This window comes from Lampris incognitus, chromosome 2, assembly GCF_029633865.1.
Source record: "Lampris incognitus isolate fLamInc1 chromosome 2, fLamInc1.hap2, whole genome shotgun sequence".
Taxonomy (NCBI): Eukaryota; Metazoa; Chordata; class Actinopteri; order Lampriformes; family Lampridae; genus Lampris; species Lampris incognitus.
The window spans coordinates 27,712,226-27,733,175 of NC_079212.1; the positions used below are offsets into that span (position 1 = coordinate 27,712,226).

General features: G+C 41.7%; 2 protein-coding genes across 4 annotated transcripts; both read left to right on the plus strand.

The window, feature by feature from the left end:
* Positions 1–6,066: 6,066 nt before the first annotated feature.
* On the plus strand, positions 6,067–6,981 carry foxl2l (forkhead box L2-like). The gene has a single exon (XM_056299146.1). It carries the CDS (start codon positions 6,067–6,069, stop codon positions 6,979–6,981), a length of 915 nt encoding a protein of 304 aa, XP_056155121.1.
* A 1,345-nt stretch (positions 6,982–8,326) lies between these two features.
* On the plus strand, positions 8,327–20,743 carry tmem201 (transmembrane protein 201). 3 transcript variants are annotated; one of them, XM_056273974.1, is made up of 11 exons: positions 8,327–8,510; positions 8,967–9,087; positions 9,649–9,843; positions 9,939–10,118; positions 10,425–10,792; positions 10,980–11,180; positions 16,942–17,168; positions 17,772–17,834; positions 18,308–18,595; positions 19,249–19,371; positions 20,083–20,743. In XM_056273974.1, the coding sequence occupies exons 1-11, from the start codon at positions 8,404–8,406 to the stop codon at positions 20,178–20,180; spliced, it is 1,971 nt and encodes a 656-aa protein (XP_056129949.1). In that variant the 5' UTR covers positions 8,327–8,403; the 3' UTR covers positions 20,181–20,743. The 3 variants fall into 3 exon arrangements, with proteins under 3 accessions (XP_056129949.1, XP_056129950.1, XP_056129951.1); XM_056273975.1 differs by lacking the exon at positions 17,772–17,834; XM_056273976.1 differs by lacking the exons at positions 16,942–17,168; positions 17,772–17,834; positions 18,308–18,595; positions 19,249–19,371; positions 20,083–20,743 and adding an exon at positions 12,309–12,378.
* Positions 20,744–20,950: the final 207 nt, after the last annotated feature.

The following is a 20,950-nucleotide window of genomic DNA, read 5'->3' on the forward strand; positions in this document are numbered from 1 at the left end:
TATTTGAAAGCTCCTGTTGTTTTTGGGTCAAATTTGACTTGTTTTCAAGTTTAAATGTGTGAGACATACCTTCAATTTTTTTCTGATCAAAACAAGGTTTAATTACATCCTCAACGATAGCCTACTGAATACAATAAAACACATTTTTACCATTTTTCTTTTTTAATGCCTTTAAAAAAGTTACATCTGTGGTGTTTTTGCGTCAATTTTGACCTGGTAGTAATCATGCAGGGATGGGCAACATGATCCAGAAAGGGCCGGTGTGGGTACAGGTCTTTGTTCCAACCAAGCAGTTACACACCCGAGTCTACAAATTAAGGACTTTAGCAGAGACTATTGGTTGACTAATAGAATCAGGTGTGTAACTACTTAGTTGGAACAAAGACCTGCACCCACACTGGCCGTTTCTTGATCATGTTGCCCATCCCTGAGAGAAATATACATAGTAAATGTTGCCAAACCAACATGAATAACAAAAATTACAACAAAACAAATATAATAGTAATAAAATCCAAACCCTCCAGCATGATCTGTCCCTAATATACTCATTCCTAATCCTGTCCACAGACACACACACACACACACACACACACACACACACACACACACACACACACACACACACACACACACACACACACACCTTGCTGGAGATGTGACTGACCAGCATAAAGTGTTGTTTTTGAAAATTAAATTGACCTTTCTCCTTTTTCTATAGGAAAGTATATGCAGTCAACTTTGATCCATAACACAACAGATGTAACAATAATTGCTCATTTTAATGTATAAGAAAATAAACAAGTTATTTTTGGGATTATTTTGTTTATCATTAGCCTCTCATGCTCTTATAATATTGTAGCGACCCTGTGCCGTGGGAGCTCTATTAGCGGAGTCAGTCTGTCATCCCCCTGCTCTCTACCAATCACGGGAATGCATGTTATGTCAATCAGTGTGAATGCCTGTGGTTGGTGAACCAGAGGGGGAGGGCTGGGCCATTAGTTATTTAATGGTTTTCGTTGTTTTGCATTTTAGGGGAGTGATGACCAGTTAGTTGTTGAGTTAAATTGAATTAAAAAAACCTAGAAGTGGCCTTTACAGGGTAATGTTTGTTTGTTAGGTTTTTTTTTTAATTTAATTGAGCATGAAGTCAGGCAATATGTCAAAACTATTTCTACTCCCAATAGCACCAAAATTGTTAAAACCCTCAACATATGTGGACATCTCAACATCTCAAATTCAAAGTTTGTCATCAATTAGCTGAGTTGATTTAGAAAATTGACAACATTTAAAAAAGCGCAACTATTTCTTTACTTGTCTGTAATTAATGATATCAAGAGGATTTGGGTGGCATTTTCAAGTGTGGGTTTAAGTTGATTGGTGCAAAGCAATTTCTATGACATGAAACCCAATTTACAGTAAGGTAATGGACAATATTTTGTGAGTTATGTAGTATTTGCCACTCATCCTAATAATTTGTTTTAACCACTCAAGATGTGTGGAATACTTCCAGGATGGTAAACCAATGAAAACACCCATACCCTGTATTGCATACCCTGTATTGCATATGGGATATGAACGTCACTTAAGTTTGATTCCATTTTTCCTGGAATTACCATACCAATTCATTGCCTCCATGACATTTACAATCTAACGAGAGATTCTAATTAAAATGTTTTCCAGATTGTAAGTTTCATGATTGTTTTGGTTTAAATATGTTGTATTATCCTGTTTGAAAAATGTAAGTACATTTTTTTTGTCTTTCCTCAGGGATAATATCATCTGGTAGAGCCCCCCCCCCCCCCCAAGAGACGATGTCTTGAGCATTTGATAGTCAACACATCATGTGCTGAACCTGAAGTTATGGAATCTGACATACAAGTGAATGTCAATAATATGGCAAATATCCTGCCTGTGCAGAGCTGTGGTGTTGGCATCCAGTGACCAGATACTACTGTTGTATCGGATCAACTAAAGATGGCGGCGGTGCAAGATGGCAGAACACACAAATCGGTCGCTGGATTCCTCTCTACCTCCCCCTTTTTTTTCTTAATATAGATATATGTACATAACATGTAAAACAGTTGCATAACAAAAATGATTACTAAAAATGTAGGCACCGCACAATGCCAAAATACATCCTTTACATTCCATTAGCCAAGTCACAGGTGGTCTCATTGCATACAATTTCTGATCTGCTTACCCAATCCAACACAGTTATGACCAAAGTACTGAAGGAGGAAATTAACAAATACCAGTTTGCTCACATTTTAAACAAAACGTTGGATAAAAGTGTCTGCTAAATGAGAATTGTAACATTGTAAAATGATAAAATCATGTCTAAGCAACTTAACCTCAATAAACTGCTGAGATAACTTTGCATTTTCAATCATAACCCCTGTCTTTTCATAATCCACTATACATACAGCTTTGCCTGGACACTATCCGCTCTCCTGCCAATGACTCAAAGCAGGACATCAATCAACTTTGAAGCCTCTTTCAGTAGATGTAGATTTTTCACATTAATAGGACCTGTGCCTGTTTGGGTGTTCAGCAAACTTTGGTAACTTGCCACATCCACCAGGTTGATTGATTTTTTTTTTGTTTTTTGGGATATACTTTATTAATCCCCATGGGGAAATTCTGCTCTGCATTTAACCCATCCTAGCTGTGTAGCTAGGAGCAGTGGGCAGCCGCCGTGCAGTGCCCAGGGCTCAACTCCAGTTCGTCTTGCCATGCCTCGGTCAGGGGCACAGACAGGAGTATTAACACTAGCATGCATGTCTTTTCAATGGTGAGGGAAACCGGAGCACCCGGAGAAAACCCACCACAGACACAGGGAGAACATGCAAACTCCACACAAAGTTGCCTCCTAAAATGACCTCCAAGGTTGGACAGGTTGTCGAACCCAGGACCTTCTTGCTGTGACCTTCTTGCTTCTGGGTATGTCACATACAGCTGTTATCTAATTGGTTGTGCTTTGAAAGGTCAGCGGCAACTGAGGTCAAAGTTGAAATAATTTGAACTTTGAGCGCGGCGCTCAGTGGCAATTTCGAGCGGTGCTCGTGGAGAGCCAGAGGCCGAAGGTCATAATCTGAACAGTAAAATTTAAATTTCCTTAAAAGATCCACCCAACTAAACTTTAGGACCTAGAGCGGCTCCACCACTCTCCCCCATAGGAAAGCAATGGCACCAACAATGGCACAGCCAGTGTAGAGCAGTTTTACCGGTGATCATGTGTGAGCGCCATAAGAGACTTCAGTCAGCACCAACATCTTAATTATCCATGCAAATATATATGCATGCACACACACATGCACACACATGGTATAATCGCTTGAGGGCTGTGTCTCCTTCGGATGTCTCGTTGCATTGCTTCCATTTTCTGAACTTTTTGGCAGTTTTGATGCATTCCTCTATGGTCTCATATACCGTGAACGGCAAAGATATTGTATAGCCCGGCGCCTCTCTTTCGTTCCTTTGACATCAGCAGGTAAGTCTAGCTTCCCAGGATGTCCTAAATAACAGTATTTCTGAGAAGGGCGTCCTATGATTGCATGGAATTGGGTGGTCTTTGGGGTGCTCCATCTCTGCCTTGATTAAATTCACGAGAAAAAAATGGTCCACTCAACAACAAAAAAAGTCACAGTTCAGAGGAGAGTTCAGACTAAAACTTTGTTCTTATTCTATTTATTACTTACTAAAATGATTACGTCTTAAACGGTAAACATTTAATTTTAGAATCCATTAATTTTATCAACAATTCTCTGACAACCACTCAACCTGAACATGACTAAATTGTTCCAATAGCTAGAAACTAAAGTTTAGTCATTAACCTGTGATGTTATCAAGTGCAGTCTGTAGACGCTCCACTGACAATGACTAAAGACACCGTTTTAGCGTTGCAAAATTAGGTTTTTTAGGGAAGTGAGGTTCACAGAGCCACAGTCATAAGGCATGAGATCGACCTCTTTTCAATACTATACTGTTGTAACTGAAATACATGAATAGAAAATACACATGTATTCAAACACCGAATTACTCGTGTTTTAACACCAATAGCCCAAAAATGGACTCGAATCCTCCATGAACATAGGTGGCTTCTTATCCAGTGTTCAAGTTCACTTTTTGAGATCTGGGTTTCCCTATCAGTGCAAGGGAGACAGTCTGTCTACTGAGAGCAGGTGATCATTATCTGTCATCCCCAGCAGACAGACAGGCCTGCTGTTCATGCCTCATTGGATGTGGGTGGTATGCTGGGCTCTGATACCTGCACCCATAATGCTCCGCTTTCCCTGCCCTGTCCCTCATGCTGCAACTGTCTAGTGATTAGCGTTTTAGATATCGACGTGCTTTTCAATGTTTCTCTACCTTACATGAATGTGCCTTTCGATATGTCCGTGTCTTATGTATATGTACCTGCTTTCGTTAATGCACATCTCAGTAACAGCAAAAAAAACAAAGTGTAAAACCAAAGGCTAAAGGATAACTTGCATAGTGCTTAAGAGCAGAGCTATGTATAAGAATATGAATGAACTGTGTGTGTGTGTGTGTGTGTGTGTGTGTGCGTGCGCACGCATGTGTGGTGAGTGTGTGTGAGAGAGAGAGATAGGTAAGAGGGGCGAGGGATAGGGTAAATACTATGTGCATTTCAAAATGTTTTTGCACATTAGTCACAACTACTGGTGAGGGCAAAATAGGTGAAAGGGAATTTCCTTGTTTCAAAAATGTCCTGTCGTTACTTGCACTGCCCTCGTATCATCCCTCAGATTTACATCATCCATCATCCTTGCATCATCCGTCAGAATTAGTGGAGTCACTTTTTGTTCCCAGACAATGCATACACCTCTTTCATCGGCCCCATGAAACTGAAAATGTGTAATTGAACACCACAAAACAAGGCTTATATGGTGGCAGTGCAATTTTACTGTAAAACAGGGTTAACAATCAGAGACCATGTGTGCAAATGTTCCATTAAGGCTGTCAAGTCAAGTCAATTTTATTTGTATAGCCCAATATCACAAATTACAAATTTGCCTCAAGGGGCAACACAACATCCTGTCCTTAGACCCTCGCATCGGATAAGGACCAACTCCCTAAAAGTAAATAAATAAATAAATAAATAAATAAAAATAAACTTTAACAGGGAGAAACCTCAGGGCGAGTAACAGAGGAGAGCTCTCTCTCCCAAGACGGACAACGTGCAACGGATGTTGTGTTTACACAATTTACAGAATACAACATTGAAAGAGGATAACAAAATTATAATGGACTTACAAAATGTATGAAGAATATGGCCGAGTCACCTGACTTACCTGTCTTTGGATTGTGGGAGGAAACCGGAGCCCCCGGAGGAAAAGGTGTCTCCCCGCCTGCCGCCCACTTACTGCTGGGATAGGCTCCAGCATCCCCGCGACCCTGAGAGCAGGATAAGCGGTTCAGATAATGGATGGATGGATGGATGGATGGATGGATGGATGGATGGATGGATGGATGGATGGATGAAGAATATGAAGAGGAGGACGCCAAGCAGTGTCCAGACGCCACCGGAACAGCCCAGAACCCGAGCTACGCAACCAGCATCACCATGTAAAATAATAATAATAATAATAATAATAATCATAATCTTAGTGCGAGAAGGATATAACATTAAAACAGCATAACAAAATTATATGGATTTGTAAGATATATAAAAAGAAAATATGATGAGGGGGATGCCAAGCAATGTCTAGGTGGCGACCACCTTCTTAAAGCCGCTACGGTGTTTGATCTTTGCTTTATTTGTACAACAGCCAATGAACAACCACTACTCCGTGACCTCTGCTTCAACTTTAACGGACCATTCTCAGAATAATATTACAAAGTGGGAAAGGCGGCAGGATGAAAGGATGCGACGGACACTTTCTTTCTTTACCTGTGGGAGGGTTCACACGGAGCCTGTGTGCACCTGTGGACACCGTTGGAAGAAGAAAAAAAACGTTCAGCAGTTCATTGCTGTCCCCCCCCCCTTTTGTTTGTTTGCGCAACGCCGTCAGGACTACGCCAGGCAAAAGAGAGAGACGGAGGAAGATGGACGTGGGCAAAGTATTCCCCGATGAACGGCGGGCAAACATCAGCTCCAACTCACCGCAAACCGAGCCGGAGGAGAAACCTGCGGCGGGGCAAGAGGAGACCAAGATCAGCGCCGCCGCCGCCGCCGCCGGAGAGGTGGAGAAACCACCCTACTCCTACGTGGCTCTCATCGCGATGGCCATTCAGGAGAGCTGTGGCAAAAGGCAAACTCTGAGCGGCATATACGACTACATCTCCGCCAAGTTCCCTTACTACGAGAGGAACAAGAAGGGCTGGCAGAACAGCATCCGACACAACCTCAGCCTCAATGAGTGCTTCGTCAAAGTGCCCCGGGAGAGTGGAGGGGACCGAAAGGGCAACTACTGGGTGCTGGACCCCGCGTTCGAGGACATGTTCGAGAAGGGCAACTACAGGAGGCGCCGGAGAGTGAGGAGACCCTACAGACCCCCGGGTGTGCCCTATCTATCCGGGAACCCCGTGGATTACCAAGAGCCATTGTATGTGAAGGAAAAGTGTCTCTTCGTGCAACCTGCGCCCTGGACTCGGTGCCAGTCGAGTTCACCGCAGACGCACGCTTACGCAGTTCCGCAAGTCCTCAGTGGACATGCACGATCCGTCTCCCCGAGTGGACTTGTTATCAATAACAACAACAGCAAAAGTACTATTGGTTCGTCTAGTTTCTACTACCCTGCCCACCACTTCCACACCACCTACGGAGCCTACCACCACCACCCGTCCGTGCTGGTGCCCCACGGCGGCTATCCGCACGGCGGAGGTGTCACCCCGCCCATCAGCCCCAACGGCGGCGCCGTCTCTTACTCCCAATTCTCAAAGCAATCAGAGATGCCCGTCGCCCACTCGTGCATGATAGGAGACACCAGCTGTCAGCCAGGTTCGCAGACTGGCTCTTGAGAAGTTCGCCTGTTCATCATTTCACATTTTGTCTTTGTTTTTGGCTGTTGGAGCTTAAATGTGAGGCAATAATTGTTCATCTTTTGTAAATGTTTTTGATATTCGTTCCAATGCCATTTAAATAGGCCTATGAAAATGGCGCCCTTCTTGTTGCTTCATCTGGCCTTCGTAGCCTCTAAAGCAGGTTAAATGTTTTTTTTTTGTCTCCCAGACTAACATGGTTTTTGCAAGTTTGTTGTTTGTTTTACGCAAACATTTGTGACTTCATTATTTATTTCGTTCCTTGATCAAAATTGTCCTCCTGCGTGGAGCAATGCCTAGCTGTGAATCAGCTTGCAACCCAGTTCAATTTGATCATTTTTAACCTTATTGTAGATAATTACTTGATGTATAACATCAGCTTACAATAAAGTTTTATTTTTGCATCAAATACCTACACTCATTCTCTCACTTATTGTATGTTGACTAAATGATGTCTCGATATGACGTCAAATCTCATTTTCCATTTAATGCGTGCTGAAATTTTTCTTAAAGTAACTTAAAAGGTATACTGTGTTGAAACGAATTTAGTCTAGTCGTTTAACTGCAGATTTTTTCCACGCAGAAGTCGTACTTTTACTATCTGAGCCATGAAGTGTTTATTTACTTTTACGAAATAAAGTCGTTTCTTGAAGTGCGCACAAATGTACCACAAGATCTGTAATTGGCAGTACAACGGGGCCATTCCAGACTACCAATCAGTTGCACTGCTTTGATGATAACATTATTGCCATCCTCTGGTTTATAATACACAAATAATGAGCAATCAAATCACTCCCTTCATGGATCATACTTTCTGTAACAATATTAGTAAAAAAAAATTATGGCAGACGGACGCTGCTGTTGATTTCATGATTATTACAGCTGTAACCATCGTACACGTCGAGTATTTTGTAGTGCTAAAAGTTCATTGATTTCATGTTGTATTAAAGTCTGCAGCCATTGGTCAAGTACATGCTTCACTCAGTCCATGGCTATGTGTTAGCGAATCGGATGGGGCGGGGTAAGGGCTGAAGCGATTATATGGCGTACGTACCAACACTGTAAGTGAGCGCCCTTTCTATTTAACAACGTCTGATTTAAAACGTAAATAAATTAATTGATTAAAGCATTTGCGACAAATTAAAGATAAAATACGTGTCAATTACACCAGAAATCCATAGATTGGTGTAATCGCGGATAGCTCTTGGAACCATTAGCACAGAGAAGGGTGAATCAAACACATTTGAACGCGGCCGCATCTGCTACGCAATTCCGTTTCCTGTATGTGGACGTGAACAAAAAGAGGGGAGGGTAGTCTGCCGCGTGCTCGTTAGCTTTATATGTACAAAGAAAACAACAAGTCTCATGTTTCAGTCATTTATGTCAATGTGTTGAAGGAAAATGGAGGTTTTTAACCAACTTGTTTTGGAATACCCCCAGTTGGTGTACGGAGGGGTCGGAACGGCGTTGGTCGCCGGCGGAGCGCTCGTCTATAAGATCGCGACCAGGTATGCCCCGCCGTACGTGGCCTTTGGCGTGTTTGGACTCCGGCCGTCGCTGGTTTAATATAACGCTCGACACATGTTTGCCAATCTGCAAAAAATTCCCCAAAGGGTTTATCGTTAATTAACTATCACGCTGCATTCCTCTGCTCATTAATTAACATAAACCGATGCAGCGGCGCGTTCGTGTCTATGAAGTGAAATCGGTGTCAACAATTTTTTAGCGCGCAAATCGTGTCATAACATGGCTCATATACGTTATATAAGGGAAAAAACGTGCGAAGGAGGTCGAAGGTTGCATTTTTTTTAACTGCTTTGTGTGAAGACGATTGGCATCAAGGGGATGACGGCGAACCGGGTACCCCGGTTACTAGTTGACTATCGACGTGCCGAATAAATATCACCATTTGTCGAGGCTGCATCACTTGAACTGTGACACATGGTCGTCTCTTTGCTTCACAGAAAGAAACCCACACATGCTCATGTCAACTGTTGGTTCTGCAACCAGAATACAGTGGTGCCCTATGACAACAGGAACTGCTGGGACTGTCCTAACTGTGACCAGTACAATGGCTTCCAGGAGGTAGGTTAAGCCAATGTGCAACCCTGTTTGTAATTTTGCATAACAGCAAACCTCCAGCTGTTGTGCTATTAAAGTTGCCATTGTGGTAACATTTGTACAGTGTAATTTCCCTTTGTTATATAGCTTTTTAGTCCCGGAAAGTTGAATCCGTTCATCTGGACACAACATTTAGACGTTTCATCATTTATCTAAGTGGTTTTGCCAGTCTCCGCTGACTGCAGGTATCCCTAACCCTAGAAACAGCACAGCTGCATAATGACCGAAACCAACAGTTAGTGACAACCGAAACCAGCAATCTGTTTCATATGGACATTGCCTTGACCATTCATTAGAGTTAAGATGCCCACGTGTGCTATTCAGAGGATTGGGGAATAATTGTAATCACAGCATTGTAAGATGGTAAGGTCGGGAGACCTGCAGTCAGCTGAGACTGACCAAGTCACTTAGATGAGTGATGAAACGTTTCTCCCACTAAACATTATGTCCAGATGAACTCATTGAACTTTCTAGGATTTCCTTACCTGGATTATTGAGCATGCATCAAGACATATATCTTTTTAGAATGGCGATTACAACAAACCCATCCCAGCTCAGTACATGGAAGATCTTAATCACGGCGTGTCCGCAACTGTTCCCTTGTCTGAGGCGCCCAAGTCTCTGCAGTGGGTCAACTGTCAGATGCTACTGTGCAGAAAGTGCAACAACAACCAATCTGCCAAGATTAAGCAGTTGGCTTCATTCATCCCAAGGGAAGACGTATGTATTGTTTATCTATCTGCTACTACACACTCCTCTAGCATTCTCTACAGTCAGAGTCAAGAACTGTGCATTTGTTTGTGTTCTCATTGTAGGAAAACTACGATGAGGAGATAGAAGCATACAAGCATCACCTTGAACAGACATACAAGTTATGCAGGCCATGTCAGACGGCAGTGGAGTACTACATCAAATACCAGAACCGCCAACTCCGCACTGTGCTCTTAAACCATCAGCTCAGACGTAGCAGAGAGTCTGACAAGGCCATTGTAAAAGTGGGTAGAGACCAAGGTCCCAAACTGTGCAGGGCTAAGGGAACATAAAGTGTGCGGGTACATTTATTCAGAATCAAAATCTGTTTTATTTGCTGAGTACTTTTCAGATGCCAGTAATTTGACTTAATGTGTTGCTCATTGTGAAACTTGGCACATAACACAAAACTTTTAAGAAAGGAATATAGATATAGAAATAAGTTTGCTGTTTTCTGTAAGTTTGAAAGTTGGGTTTCTGTTCATATAGAATTAGAACAAGTGTCAAATTATAAAAAGAGTCTGTACTTAAAACAACTTCTTGTCCCACAGAGCTCCTATTACCTCAATACGCCAATGGGAGTGATACTGATGCGTGCTTTGGCTTTTGTCATCTGTGCCTTTCTGGTCGCTGTGGTTATATGTGGGTCAGTAGACCTGCAGTCTGCCTTTCTACACACACAGCAAACATTAAGCGGAGGGGTCATTCCTCCTAAACCTGGTCCTTACAACGACTCCACCCCTAAAAATGAGAGCAGTGGAGCTGGACATGTGTGGCAGCATCTGCTTGACCTGCTACCAAACAAGACCACTGAGAGGGCGGAGCTGGCTTGGCAGTACGGACGGGACAATCAAATGGCCGTAACCGCTGTTGGCCTGTTGACCTGTGTCACTGCCATCATCCTTGCAGGACGTGTCAGGTAAGACGCATAACGTCTCATTGAAGGGAAGGGCTGTGTGTTTACAGCTCAGCACACACAGACAAGTTTCTTAATTAAAAAGATAGTCATGTTTTTAAGGGCAATTGCGTCCTCTATGAGAAGAAACATTAAGAACTCGCTCTTCAACAGACAGTCCCTTGTGATGGCATTGTGAATTTGTTTTCAGGTTGAGGAGGATTGATGCTGTGGCCTCTGTGTTATGGCTCCTACTTCTGTGCCTCTACTTGGCTGAGAGCTACCTGAATTGCGTCTCTGAGCAGCTGGACACAGCCAAGCTCAGCACCACCGTCCTCTGTTGCCTGGTCAGCTTTGCTGCTGCTGTGGCAACCCGCAAATCCATGTGCCCGCGGAGAGCCAGAGGCCGAAGGTCAGAATCTGAACAGTAAAATTTAAATTTCCTTAAAAGATCCACCCAAGTAAACTTTAGGACCTACAGCATTGGCTCTATAATAATGTGCCATAATGACTCAACATCATACTGTCGTCATATTTATTTATTACTCTTTTCATTGGTAATATAACCAACAAATGCAATTAGCTAGTTAACTGAAGATGTGTGGCGTGATGTGAAAACAAAGGAACAATTTTAACTAAATTTTAAGTAGTTCAACTCTAGCTATGAAAAGCAATAGAATTTTGTTGAATGCTTTTCAGAGCCTCTCCTTTATTGATTGACTGTCTGATATGTTTTAACTTCTACATGTAATTTACCCATCAGCTGAAAAATCATGTACTAACTTGAAACTCACTGCATGAAACACTAATTTGTGAAGTCCCTGAAAGCCTTATTGAAGTGTGTAAATCTGTTACACACCCTGTCTGTTCTGATGACATTGCCTACATTTACATAACAAAAAAGTAGGTCTGCATGTTTCCAAAAAGTACTCATTGCAGTCCTTGGGAGTCATGATTCTTAAATGAATTCATCTGCAATGCAAAAACAAAGGTGTGGAAGACACAGATGATGGCTGATGTGGAAAGAGATGCAGTGTTTCACGCTTAGTTCTGGATATTATGGAAAATAATGATAATCACAGGGAATTTTACACTGTTGATATACAGATGGGTGACAAATGAAAGGAAAAACTAACATCAAATGTCTTAGTACGGTGTTGGTCCACCAGGAGCCTCCGGAACAGCTTCAATGCTCCTTGTCATAGATTCTACAAGTTTCTGAACTCTACTGGAGGGATGAGCACCATTCTTCCAAAAGATATTCCCTCATTTGGTGTTTTGATGATGGTGGTAGAGAGCGTGTAACGCGTAGGTCCAAAAATCTCCCATAGGTGTGCTCAACTGGCTTGCGGTCTGGTGACTGTGAAGGCCATAGCATATGATTTACATCATTTTCATACTCATCAAACCATTCAGTGACCCCTTGTGCCCTGTGGATGGGGGCATTGTCATCCTGGAAGAGACCACTCCCATCAGGATAGAAATGTTTTCATCATAGAATGAAGGTGATCACTCAGAATAACTTTGTATTGATTTGCAGAGATCCTTCCCTCTAAGGGGACAAGTGGACCCAAACCATGGCAGGAAAATGCCCCCACAACAGAAACGAGCACCTGGACCCCCGTCACTATAGGGGTCAAGCATTCAGGCTTTCCTTTGTCACACATCTGTATGTCACAATACCGTTTTATAAATGCAAAAATAACATATTTAAGAATCCAATTGTAATGCAAGTATGATATTGAACTTAAAGTAGTTTCCAAATAGTACTCCCTCAAAATTTTCAGACTTCATTTTGTGAAAAATAAGGTCTGACTTAGACTAAATCCAGTTATTATGGTATTTGAGTTGTAATGTTAAAACAACTGCTAGTTAAGATGTTGGAAGACGGTAGTTGCTTGTAGAAAACAGTACTTGATTTAACTAAACTAAGTCTACATACCAATGATAATGTAGTTCCATGATAATTCATGAAGATTCATTTTTAAATTGTGTATTTAAGGAAAAGTTGAAGTGATAAATTTGAAATTAGTGTTATGTGTGTAAATCCAGTGATATGTCCTTCCCGTCAGTGTTCCTGTTACCTCAATGTAGGTCACCGCTGCTCTGTGAAAATATTTGTTACTTCACTTCCTAAACATGATGTGGTATTTTTAGCCATTTGGATAATTGGTGTCTTTTTTTCCACCCTTGAAATCATCATATTTTGCCTTCCCACATGTGGAGGAATAATCTTTGCTAAAGGAAACGCCTTGTTTTGTTTTTTTGTTTTTACCTGTAATTAGTAGATAAGGAAATTCTGTGTCTCTAGTTGGCTCTCTTGTGTCTACTTGCCTCAAAATTTGCTTCACCACATTTAAAGAGAATATTGTCCAGAGTTCCACGAGGCCTTGTTTTATGTTACCTTAAATAGGCAAATATTAATTCGAAGCATTCCTTGTGAACCCTGTTTGGAATCCAAGTGATTATGTGGAGGATTCCTAATCTACATGCGTAAGCGGATTTAAAGCAACAAATACTTTTAACAGAAGCAATGTTACACTATGAAAAATAGAACCTGACAAAACAGCATTTTTCCACAAAACTGGGACGTTTTGTTTTTGTTTTTTTGTTGTTTTTGTTTTTTAGGGGGGTGGGGGTTGCTAATTGTATACATTAAAAGTATCAAAAGCCCAGAAACTCAGCAAGTATTATAAAATACTGAGGTGACCCATTTAATTATAGTCTGGGCAAAGTCATAGTTTAACAAAATGCATTTTCGTGTGAAGTTTGTACACTGTTTAAAAGTAAAATACAGTTAGGTAAGTTAGATGTTCGTGAAAATGGTTGCACAGGTCGTTGCAGCTGGAAATACCAGATTTCTGTCCTGCCTCCTCTTCGGCTTGCTTTCATAATTGCTTCCTCTTGCTGTATTGCACTTGACCTTTAGAAACACTTAATTATAAATACATTAAAAACACTGATAGCATGCAAATCCCTTTGCCTGCAAAGCATGTGCTATTATCCTGCCATATGTAATGGACTGTTTGTGTTACTTGCTGTGTTACAAGAAGTAGTGTTTTGACAGTATTGGAAAAGGGGAAGTCTTGAAGTTATGTATTGTTATTGTAGTTGCAAAGAGAGACTGTAGATTGTGTTTGTAGGGTAGTGTATTTATGAGATTTGTTTTTTTCATGTTTGTCCTGCAGATTGATGTATTTTTTTCCACCCAAGCATGTTTGTTGCAGTGGCCTTAAAGCATTCTAAATTTTGGCAAACAAAACAAAAACAAAATGTCAGCTAATTTCAGACAACAACGATGCAGTTTGTAAGTTTTGAGGAGAAATCATTTGGTTTCAGCATGTTGTCTCTGAAATTGTAACCGTCTTTCTACTGAACTTTGTTTTTAAACTGATTGTCTGCTCCCTCCTTCCTGTAAAAGCTCAACAAACTCATTTCAAATGCTGACAGTCGTGAATTCTGTCATTAGTTGGAAAAGCTTCCCTCATTGCATCTTTGAGTCACAATATTTCAATAACTGCAAACTTACAAACCGCATCTGAAGAGTTGACTTGTCTGGAACACCACACCTTTTCTGTGTTTCAGTGTGTTTGTGACAATGTAAAATGTGTTTTCTTTGCCATAGTACATTTATTTTGCTCCATTGTTATCTTCATAGAGGCCTAGCCTGAATATGTGGCTCTTCCTGTTTTGGGTGTCTTGGACTCGTTCTGTATCTTTCTGATAAGCCTGTACAACTGCCAATCTCCACTTATGCCAAGCATGAAGCTTGAGGATACTACATTCAAACTTGTTTGTTTTTAAAATTTAGGATGACAAATGCAACTGGAGCACATGAAATGGCCATAAGTTTTTTTTTTGTGTGTGTGTGTGTGTGTGTACTAACGGAGTGATTGCCACAGAACTACCTATTTTTACATATGTTTTTGAATGTGAATATTTTTAGCGCACTATGTTATGAATGTATGTAGCTGACAAATGTAGTTGTCTGTTTTTGTATTGATGGGTTTGTGACTCTGGTATTTCCCTTTGCAATACCTAGCAAACAATTTTAGTGACGGATGTGTTGTGACAACACTAAGACTTGGTACCTTAAAGAATACTCTCAACTTTGTAAGGCATTTCTTAGTTTCAAAGCTTGGTATACAAAGTTTTGGTACTTTCATACACAATGTAAGAAAACATTTATGATTTCAAACTATAAAGATAAGCTAAGATGTATTTATTCTCATTAACCCAGTTTGTATTTATATTTTCGGAGGTAGTCTCCTGCAAAAATGAATTCTGTCCAGCCAAATGTCTTCTTGCAATATCCCCAGTGAAAAACACTTTTGGGTACTGCATCTTAAAGTGGATTACTAGGGGCATCTGGGTGGTGTAGCGGTCTATTCTGTTGCCTACCAACACGGGGGTCACTGGTTCGAATCCCTGTGTTACCTCCGGCTTGGTCGGACATCCCTACAGACACAATTGGCTGTGTCTGTGGGTGGGAAGCCGGATGTGGGTCTGTGTCCTGGTCGCTTTACTAGCGCCTCCTCTGGTCAGTCGGGGTACCTGTTTTAGGGGGAAATGGCATGATCCTCCCTCTTGCGACGTCCCCCTGACGAAACTCCTCACTGTCAGGTGAAAAGAAGTGGCTGGCGACTGCATGTATGAGAGGAGGCATATGGTAGTCTGCAGCCTTCCCCGGATCGGCAGGGGATGGAGCAGCGACCAGGACTGCTCGGAAGAGTGGGTTAATTGGCCGGATACAATTGGGGAGAAGGGGGGGGTGGATAACTATTCAGTTTAAACATTTGTGTTACTCAAGTCCCAGTCTCTCTTCTGAGATGTACTTTGGTCACCAACAGCTTCTTTGATTAGTCTGGGTGTGGTCAGTCACTTACATTTCTTTCCATTCATTCTCTATGGAGTAGTAGTGTGATTCTAGAAAAAGCTTTACCTGTGCTGATGGAAAGGCGGTGCCAAACTCGCTGGCAGGGCTTACCTGTTGTTGGCGTGAGAGATGGGAACTACATGTCTTGAGTGCTGAAATTCAGTGTAATCACCCCTTGTTTTTCTAACAAATTGGGCAACAATAAAACGTTTTGTAAAGACGTTTGTGGGGTTGACTGCTGTATACTGAATGTAATAAACAAGTGTGAAAGGATATGACTTCTCCGTTTGATGTTATTCAAGGAAAAAAAGATGCTGTCTTTTGTGTATTTCCCCCCTTGTATTTGAATTGGTAGATTCCAAATCCTTTTTATTTATTTGTAATGATTTGGTTAATTGAAATGAGGCTTCTCCGTTTCCCTTTTGAAATAAGTTTAAGCAAAGGGTGACATTAAAGAAAAATTATACCCATTAAACATTTCTGCTACCCATACTTTTCCATATAGCAACAAATCTGCTCACCAACAAAGAGGAAAAGCACAGAATCGTGGTCATTTATTGACCTTCAGTACTGATTGTATGTGATGTCAATGTAAAACTCTGGTGCAGGCTTGCTGAGTGGCGTTTCTCATTGAGGTCTTTGGTGTAATCTGTTGCGTGTTGTCCAACAGCTGAAAACAGTTTATCAATGATGGCTCTATACTCCAGTCACAGCCTGTTGTCTTTAACAGTGTAAGACAGGTGGTTTGTCCTGGCCGCTGCACAAGGCAAAGATACTGGATCCAGGCCGTACAAAGCAAAGATTGTGGCTTGATTCAACTGGCTCTGATTTTAGACTAACCATATATCTTGAGTGTTCAGTGATCACCTCACCGATTAAAATCCCCTCAATGTGATAATTGGCAACAAATTAAATTGGCAAAAACAGATTCTGAAACTAATTAAAATGTTTTATTGTTAGGGAGGATTTGGCATGCTTGTATTGCCAAAAAAAATGAGAGTTTGATTATATACATGGACAAAATATTGACACCCAGATTAGATTGAGAGCCTATAATGGTTTTTAAATTTCCTTTGGAGCACTATGTGCCTTTTAAATTGCAAAAAAGCTAAGAATTTAAGTCCCCACTTCATCTTATATTAATGACAAAGATCCAATAACATGTAGACATCCAAGATGAAATGGTATTGATTTGTAAAATGAATCGTGAACAACGTACTGAAATCGTCTCGTTGTTACAGAGGCCTATAAGAGAGTGTGATGATCAGGGGTTGACAGTGTTGGTCTTGTGTTGCAGATACCTTGCAGGCAGCTTTATGGGTCCTCCTCCCCTCAGCGGCCAGCATCTGTCTTACATCTCCAGTGACACATCTGACTCCTTCATCCCTGCCCCACCACCCAACCTCTCCAAGCTCATCAGCCGCCAGCGGGGCCCCCGGGAACGCAAGGCCTCCCCATCCTCGCTCCCTGGACGTCTGAACAGAGCCCTCTGCCTTGGCACCATGCCATCACTGATCAGAACAGGTGAAATTGATTTTTCCTTCACAGATGCAAATTATAAAGCTGACATTAACAGACAATTGCCAATACGAAATATCTAAATGCTTACTTCACCTTCAGGGGCTATTTTGATAGGTTTTCTTGGAACGTTGACTGGATTTGATTAACTGCTGTTAATCAAAAACGATGAGTATGCTAGTTTTCTGTAAATGCATATCCGTTAATTTGGTCTTTTCTCATGAGGCGGTCATCTCACATTGAGAATGGTTCTGGTGATAGTACTTCCTGATGAGTAATTGATCTCACTCATGGACCGACTCTGGTTGGGACCGCGTTAGCCTACATTTCCCACTGACCGTGCCCCATATCAGTCTATTGTCTTGTGCTCGGGTCACAATTTCCCTCTTGGCTTGTTCTGTCCCATTCAGAGGCACTAAGATGCTCGATAACTAACTGTTCTTGATTTTAAGTTGCTGTCACACGAGCAGGTGTTGTTACCATTAACTGTTAAAACTTGGCTTTGTCACCGGACAGGAAATGTCTTGGCTGTCGCTGTGTCTGAGCACAAAGGTTTCATGTTTGTATCTTGGATAAATGGACTAAATTGTACATTAAACTTCTTTTCAGATTCGGGTTATCTGTTTAGTGGGAGCAGACCTCCATCACAATGCAAAGACTCCCCGCCTTCAGGTATCAAGGCATTGGGTGTTTCACTGTTGTGATTCACAATAAACAATACGAAACTCTGGAAAATATCAAGGTTGCAAAACGCATTTAATTAGCGTGCTTATTTCAGAAAGAATACTCTGATAATCTTACTTCTTTACTTCTCTTGGCGTGTACTTTTTTAGTCTTTGCACCATTTAAACTGTACATTTTGTGCAACTTTTAAAATGTTCTGCATTTTAAGTTTATTATGTCTTTTTTTTTTCTTTTTTTTTGAGATAGTTGACATTTTTGTGGGGGGGGGAAATCCCCAAGGAAAAGAGTAGAGTGGAAAGGACTATCATAACAATTCACTCAAGGCTCCTCATAGACTTAAAGTAAACTCAGAATTCATCAGAAACAAGCACACAATTTTTCTTCAAAAAATGTAGTGTTTCTAAATTGACCTTTGTTGTTGTTGTTGTTGTTTGGTTTTTGTTTTTTGTTTTTTTACTTAGACTACTTCTCACTGCAATCGGGGAGCCGCCCATCATCCCCAGGCCCGTCGCCTACTCCCTCGGTGGCCGGTTCAGTCACGTCAAGCTCTGGCTCCGCCCACCATCGCCGTCCCCTTATCAGCCCTGCCCGCCTCAACATCAGCGGGAGGAGACTCCAGCTCTTTCCTCCAGAGGCAGAGCACCCCATGTCCCGCACTGTATCCCCTACCCGCTTCTTCCATGAGCCTGCCCCTTCTGTGTTAAGCAGCCAGTTTTCCCCAGACACATCGCCCTTCCAAAGCCAAAATGGTAAACAGGATCATTTGTAAGTTGGAACATAGATAGCTAGCAAAGCCAAAAGGTTTGAATGAAGTTGTTTTTTCCCCACCCCCTTTTCATCACAATTTGACATGTCCAATTCCCTGTTCTCCTTAAAGTCCTGCCTTTGAATGATCCTTAAGGTGGCTGGGGGAGGGCATATACTCCATCCGTATCCTCCAGTACACGTGGAGCCAGCCAACTGTTTATTTTCACCTCACTGCTGCAGGTTTCTGCAGAGGAACGTTAACGTGCAGAGGCCCAAAACTATTTCCTCTGGATCTCCCTGCAGCTGTATAGGTGCCCCACCACCAGTAGGAGGCACTGTTTATCCTAGTGGGACACATTACCCCTGCCAGTTCACCCTTCCAGGAGCGCTGCCAGTTGTGCTCCGTGCACAGACGGCAGCAACACCGGGGTTTGAACCGTGAACCTCGGTGTTAGATGAGAAGTTTTATCATAAGTAATGATATACCTTTAAGTCAGTGAGATGTACACAAGTGAACGTAATGGCAAACACCTGTCAGTGGCGACAACATCATAGAAATGAATTAATGTTTACTTCCTTGTCATTCCACGATGTTGAGACAAGAGTTATCTTAGTCCCTTTGAACTTACATCTGGCTCTGCTGCTCTGACTGTAGATTTGAGTTCCTTACGGAGGAAGGGAAGCGTAATCGAGGGGAGGAGAGGCAGCTCCACTGAGTCCTCAGCGTGCATGGTCGACACTACCACGAACGGACCAGAGAGCACTCCTCCATCAAAGGGTGAGCCAAGCTGTCTGATTTAAACACAAAGGGAAGGGGGTACTGTGTCATTAATGATAGTATGTTTTATTTTCATGTCTGCTCTGCTGTCTCTTCTACAATGACGACAGTCCTTTGTACATTAAGAGTGTAAGGACAGGATGTTGTGTTGCTATAAAGCCCACTGAGGCAAATTTTGTAATTTGGGATAATGGGCTATACAAATAAAATTGACTTGACTTAACTTTGACACATGGGGTTGAAACAAAACAAAACAAAAAGCGAAATCGCCTACAAGCCTGTTTTGGGATGTCAAATGAGCCGTGTATTTCATTGAAAGTGCCACCTCGTAGTTTATTGTAGAAAAAAAGAAAAAAGTTGCCAGAATTATACACATTGAAACCTGTGTAAGCATTGGTAGACTATATATTGCAGTTACTATACATGCATTGTTTAATTTTTTTTTTAAAGTGCAATATTAAAAGGTCTGTTTTCAGTGTTATTGGGAATGAAATTCAAGAGACATAATACCACATGAATAATAAGTGTACAGTATACACTCAAGATATGAAAATGAATGAAATCCTGGGCATATATGGCCAGATACTGGATGCTAAGTAAGGCATAATCTTTGTTATTGTCGTTGTTCCAGGAAATATTTGAATATGCCTATATGCGACAGCCTCCTACACTTTTTTCCTCTCATAGTGTCTCATATGTCTTCTTTCGCAGGTTTCTTGAGGCAGTTTATCTGCCCTGGGTTATTGTTTGTAAGCCTGAGTGCCAACCTGTTAGTCGCCTCTCTCTACATATACCACAACTGGGGATGAAGCACTGACGCCTTAACAGTTGTCGTCTACCCGACCACCGCAGAATCAGTCGGCCTCGGGGCCGATCATGACACTGACTCCTCCGCAGACAGGGGTCTTCCCACAGTAACGGAGAATGTATTTTTGTTTCATTTCAGGTTTTATTTTATTCCCCCTGCCTCTCTTGTCAGTAACTGCTATGGTTTGCTCAACCAAAACCAAAACACTAATACTGGCTGGCAGATTTTTGACAGTGCATCTTCTTTTTGATCAGTTCTCAAAAAAAAAAAAAAAGCGAACACAGAAAAATATAAAGTTACGCTGACAACTTTGTGATTGTCTGGCTTTGGTCTCGTTTCCCTGTAATGTGATCTGACCTTGGTTTTGATGGTTTGCTTCAGTTTCTCAGCACAAACTCAAAAAAAATTGCCTCTGACTTGAACACAGATGCATGAGTGAATACTTAAAAAAAAAAAAAAAACTTGTCTCATTGGCACTGGTGTCTGGTTTAGCCCATGCTGTGAAATGTGCAATAAATACGTACTGTCGGAAACCATGCTGCTTTTACTGTCAGGTTCATGTCTCAATCTGGCTCTGTGGAGCTGAGCATGTGCAGTACCTCCACCAAATGAGTCACATTTCTAATTTATATACATTAGCTAAAACTGATAAAATAAGCAGCATACTCATTTTGTCTCTTGCGCACGACTGTGTGTATTTGAAAATTGTATGTTCATTATGCTTTCGACTTTGAATTCGATGTCCATTTTGTGCAGCGTTTCTACGAGCCA

Excerpts from the sequence above, each read along its gene's own strand:
- foxl2l (XM_056299146.1), top strand. The coding sequence starts at position 6,067 with ATGGACGTGGGCAAAGTATTCCCCGATGAACGGCGGGCAAACATCAGC.
- tmem201 (XM_056273974.1), top strand. The coding sequence starts at position 8,404 with ATGGAGGTTTTTAACCAACTTGTTTTGGAATACCCCCAGTTGGTGTAC. Across the intron at positions 10,793-10,979 it reads ATCCTTGCAGGACGTGTCAG|GTTGAGGAGGATTGATGCTG; the intron begins GTAAGACGCATA and ends ATTTGTTTTCAG. Across the intron at positions 11,181-16,941 it reads CGGAGAGCCAGAGGCCGAAG|ATACCTTGCAGGCAGCTTTA; the intron begins GTCAGAATCTGA and ends CTTGTGTTGCAG.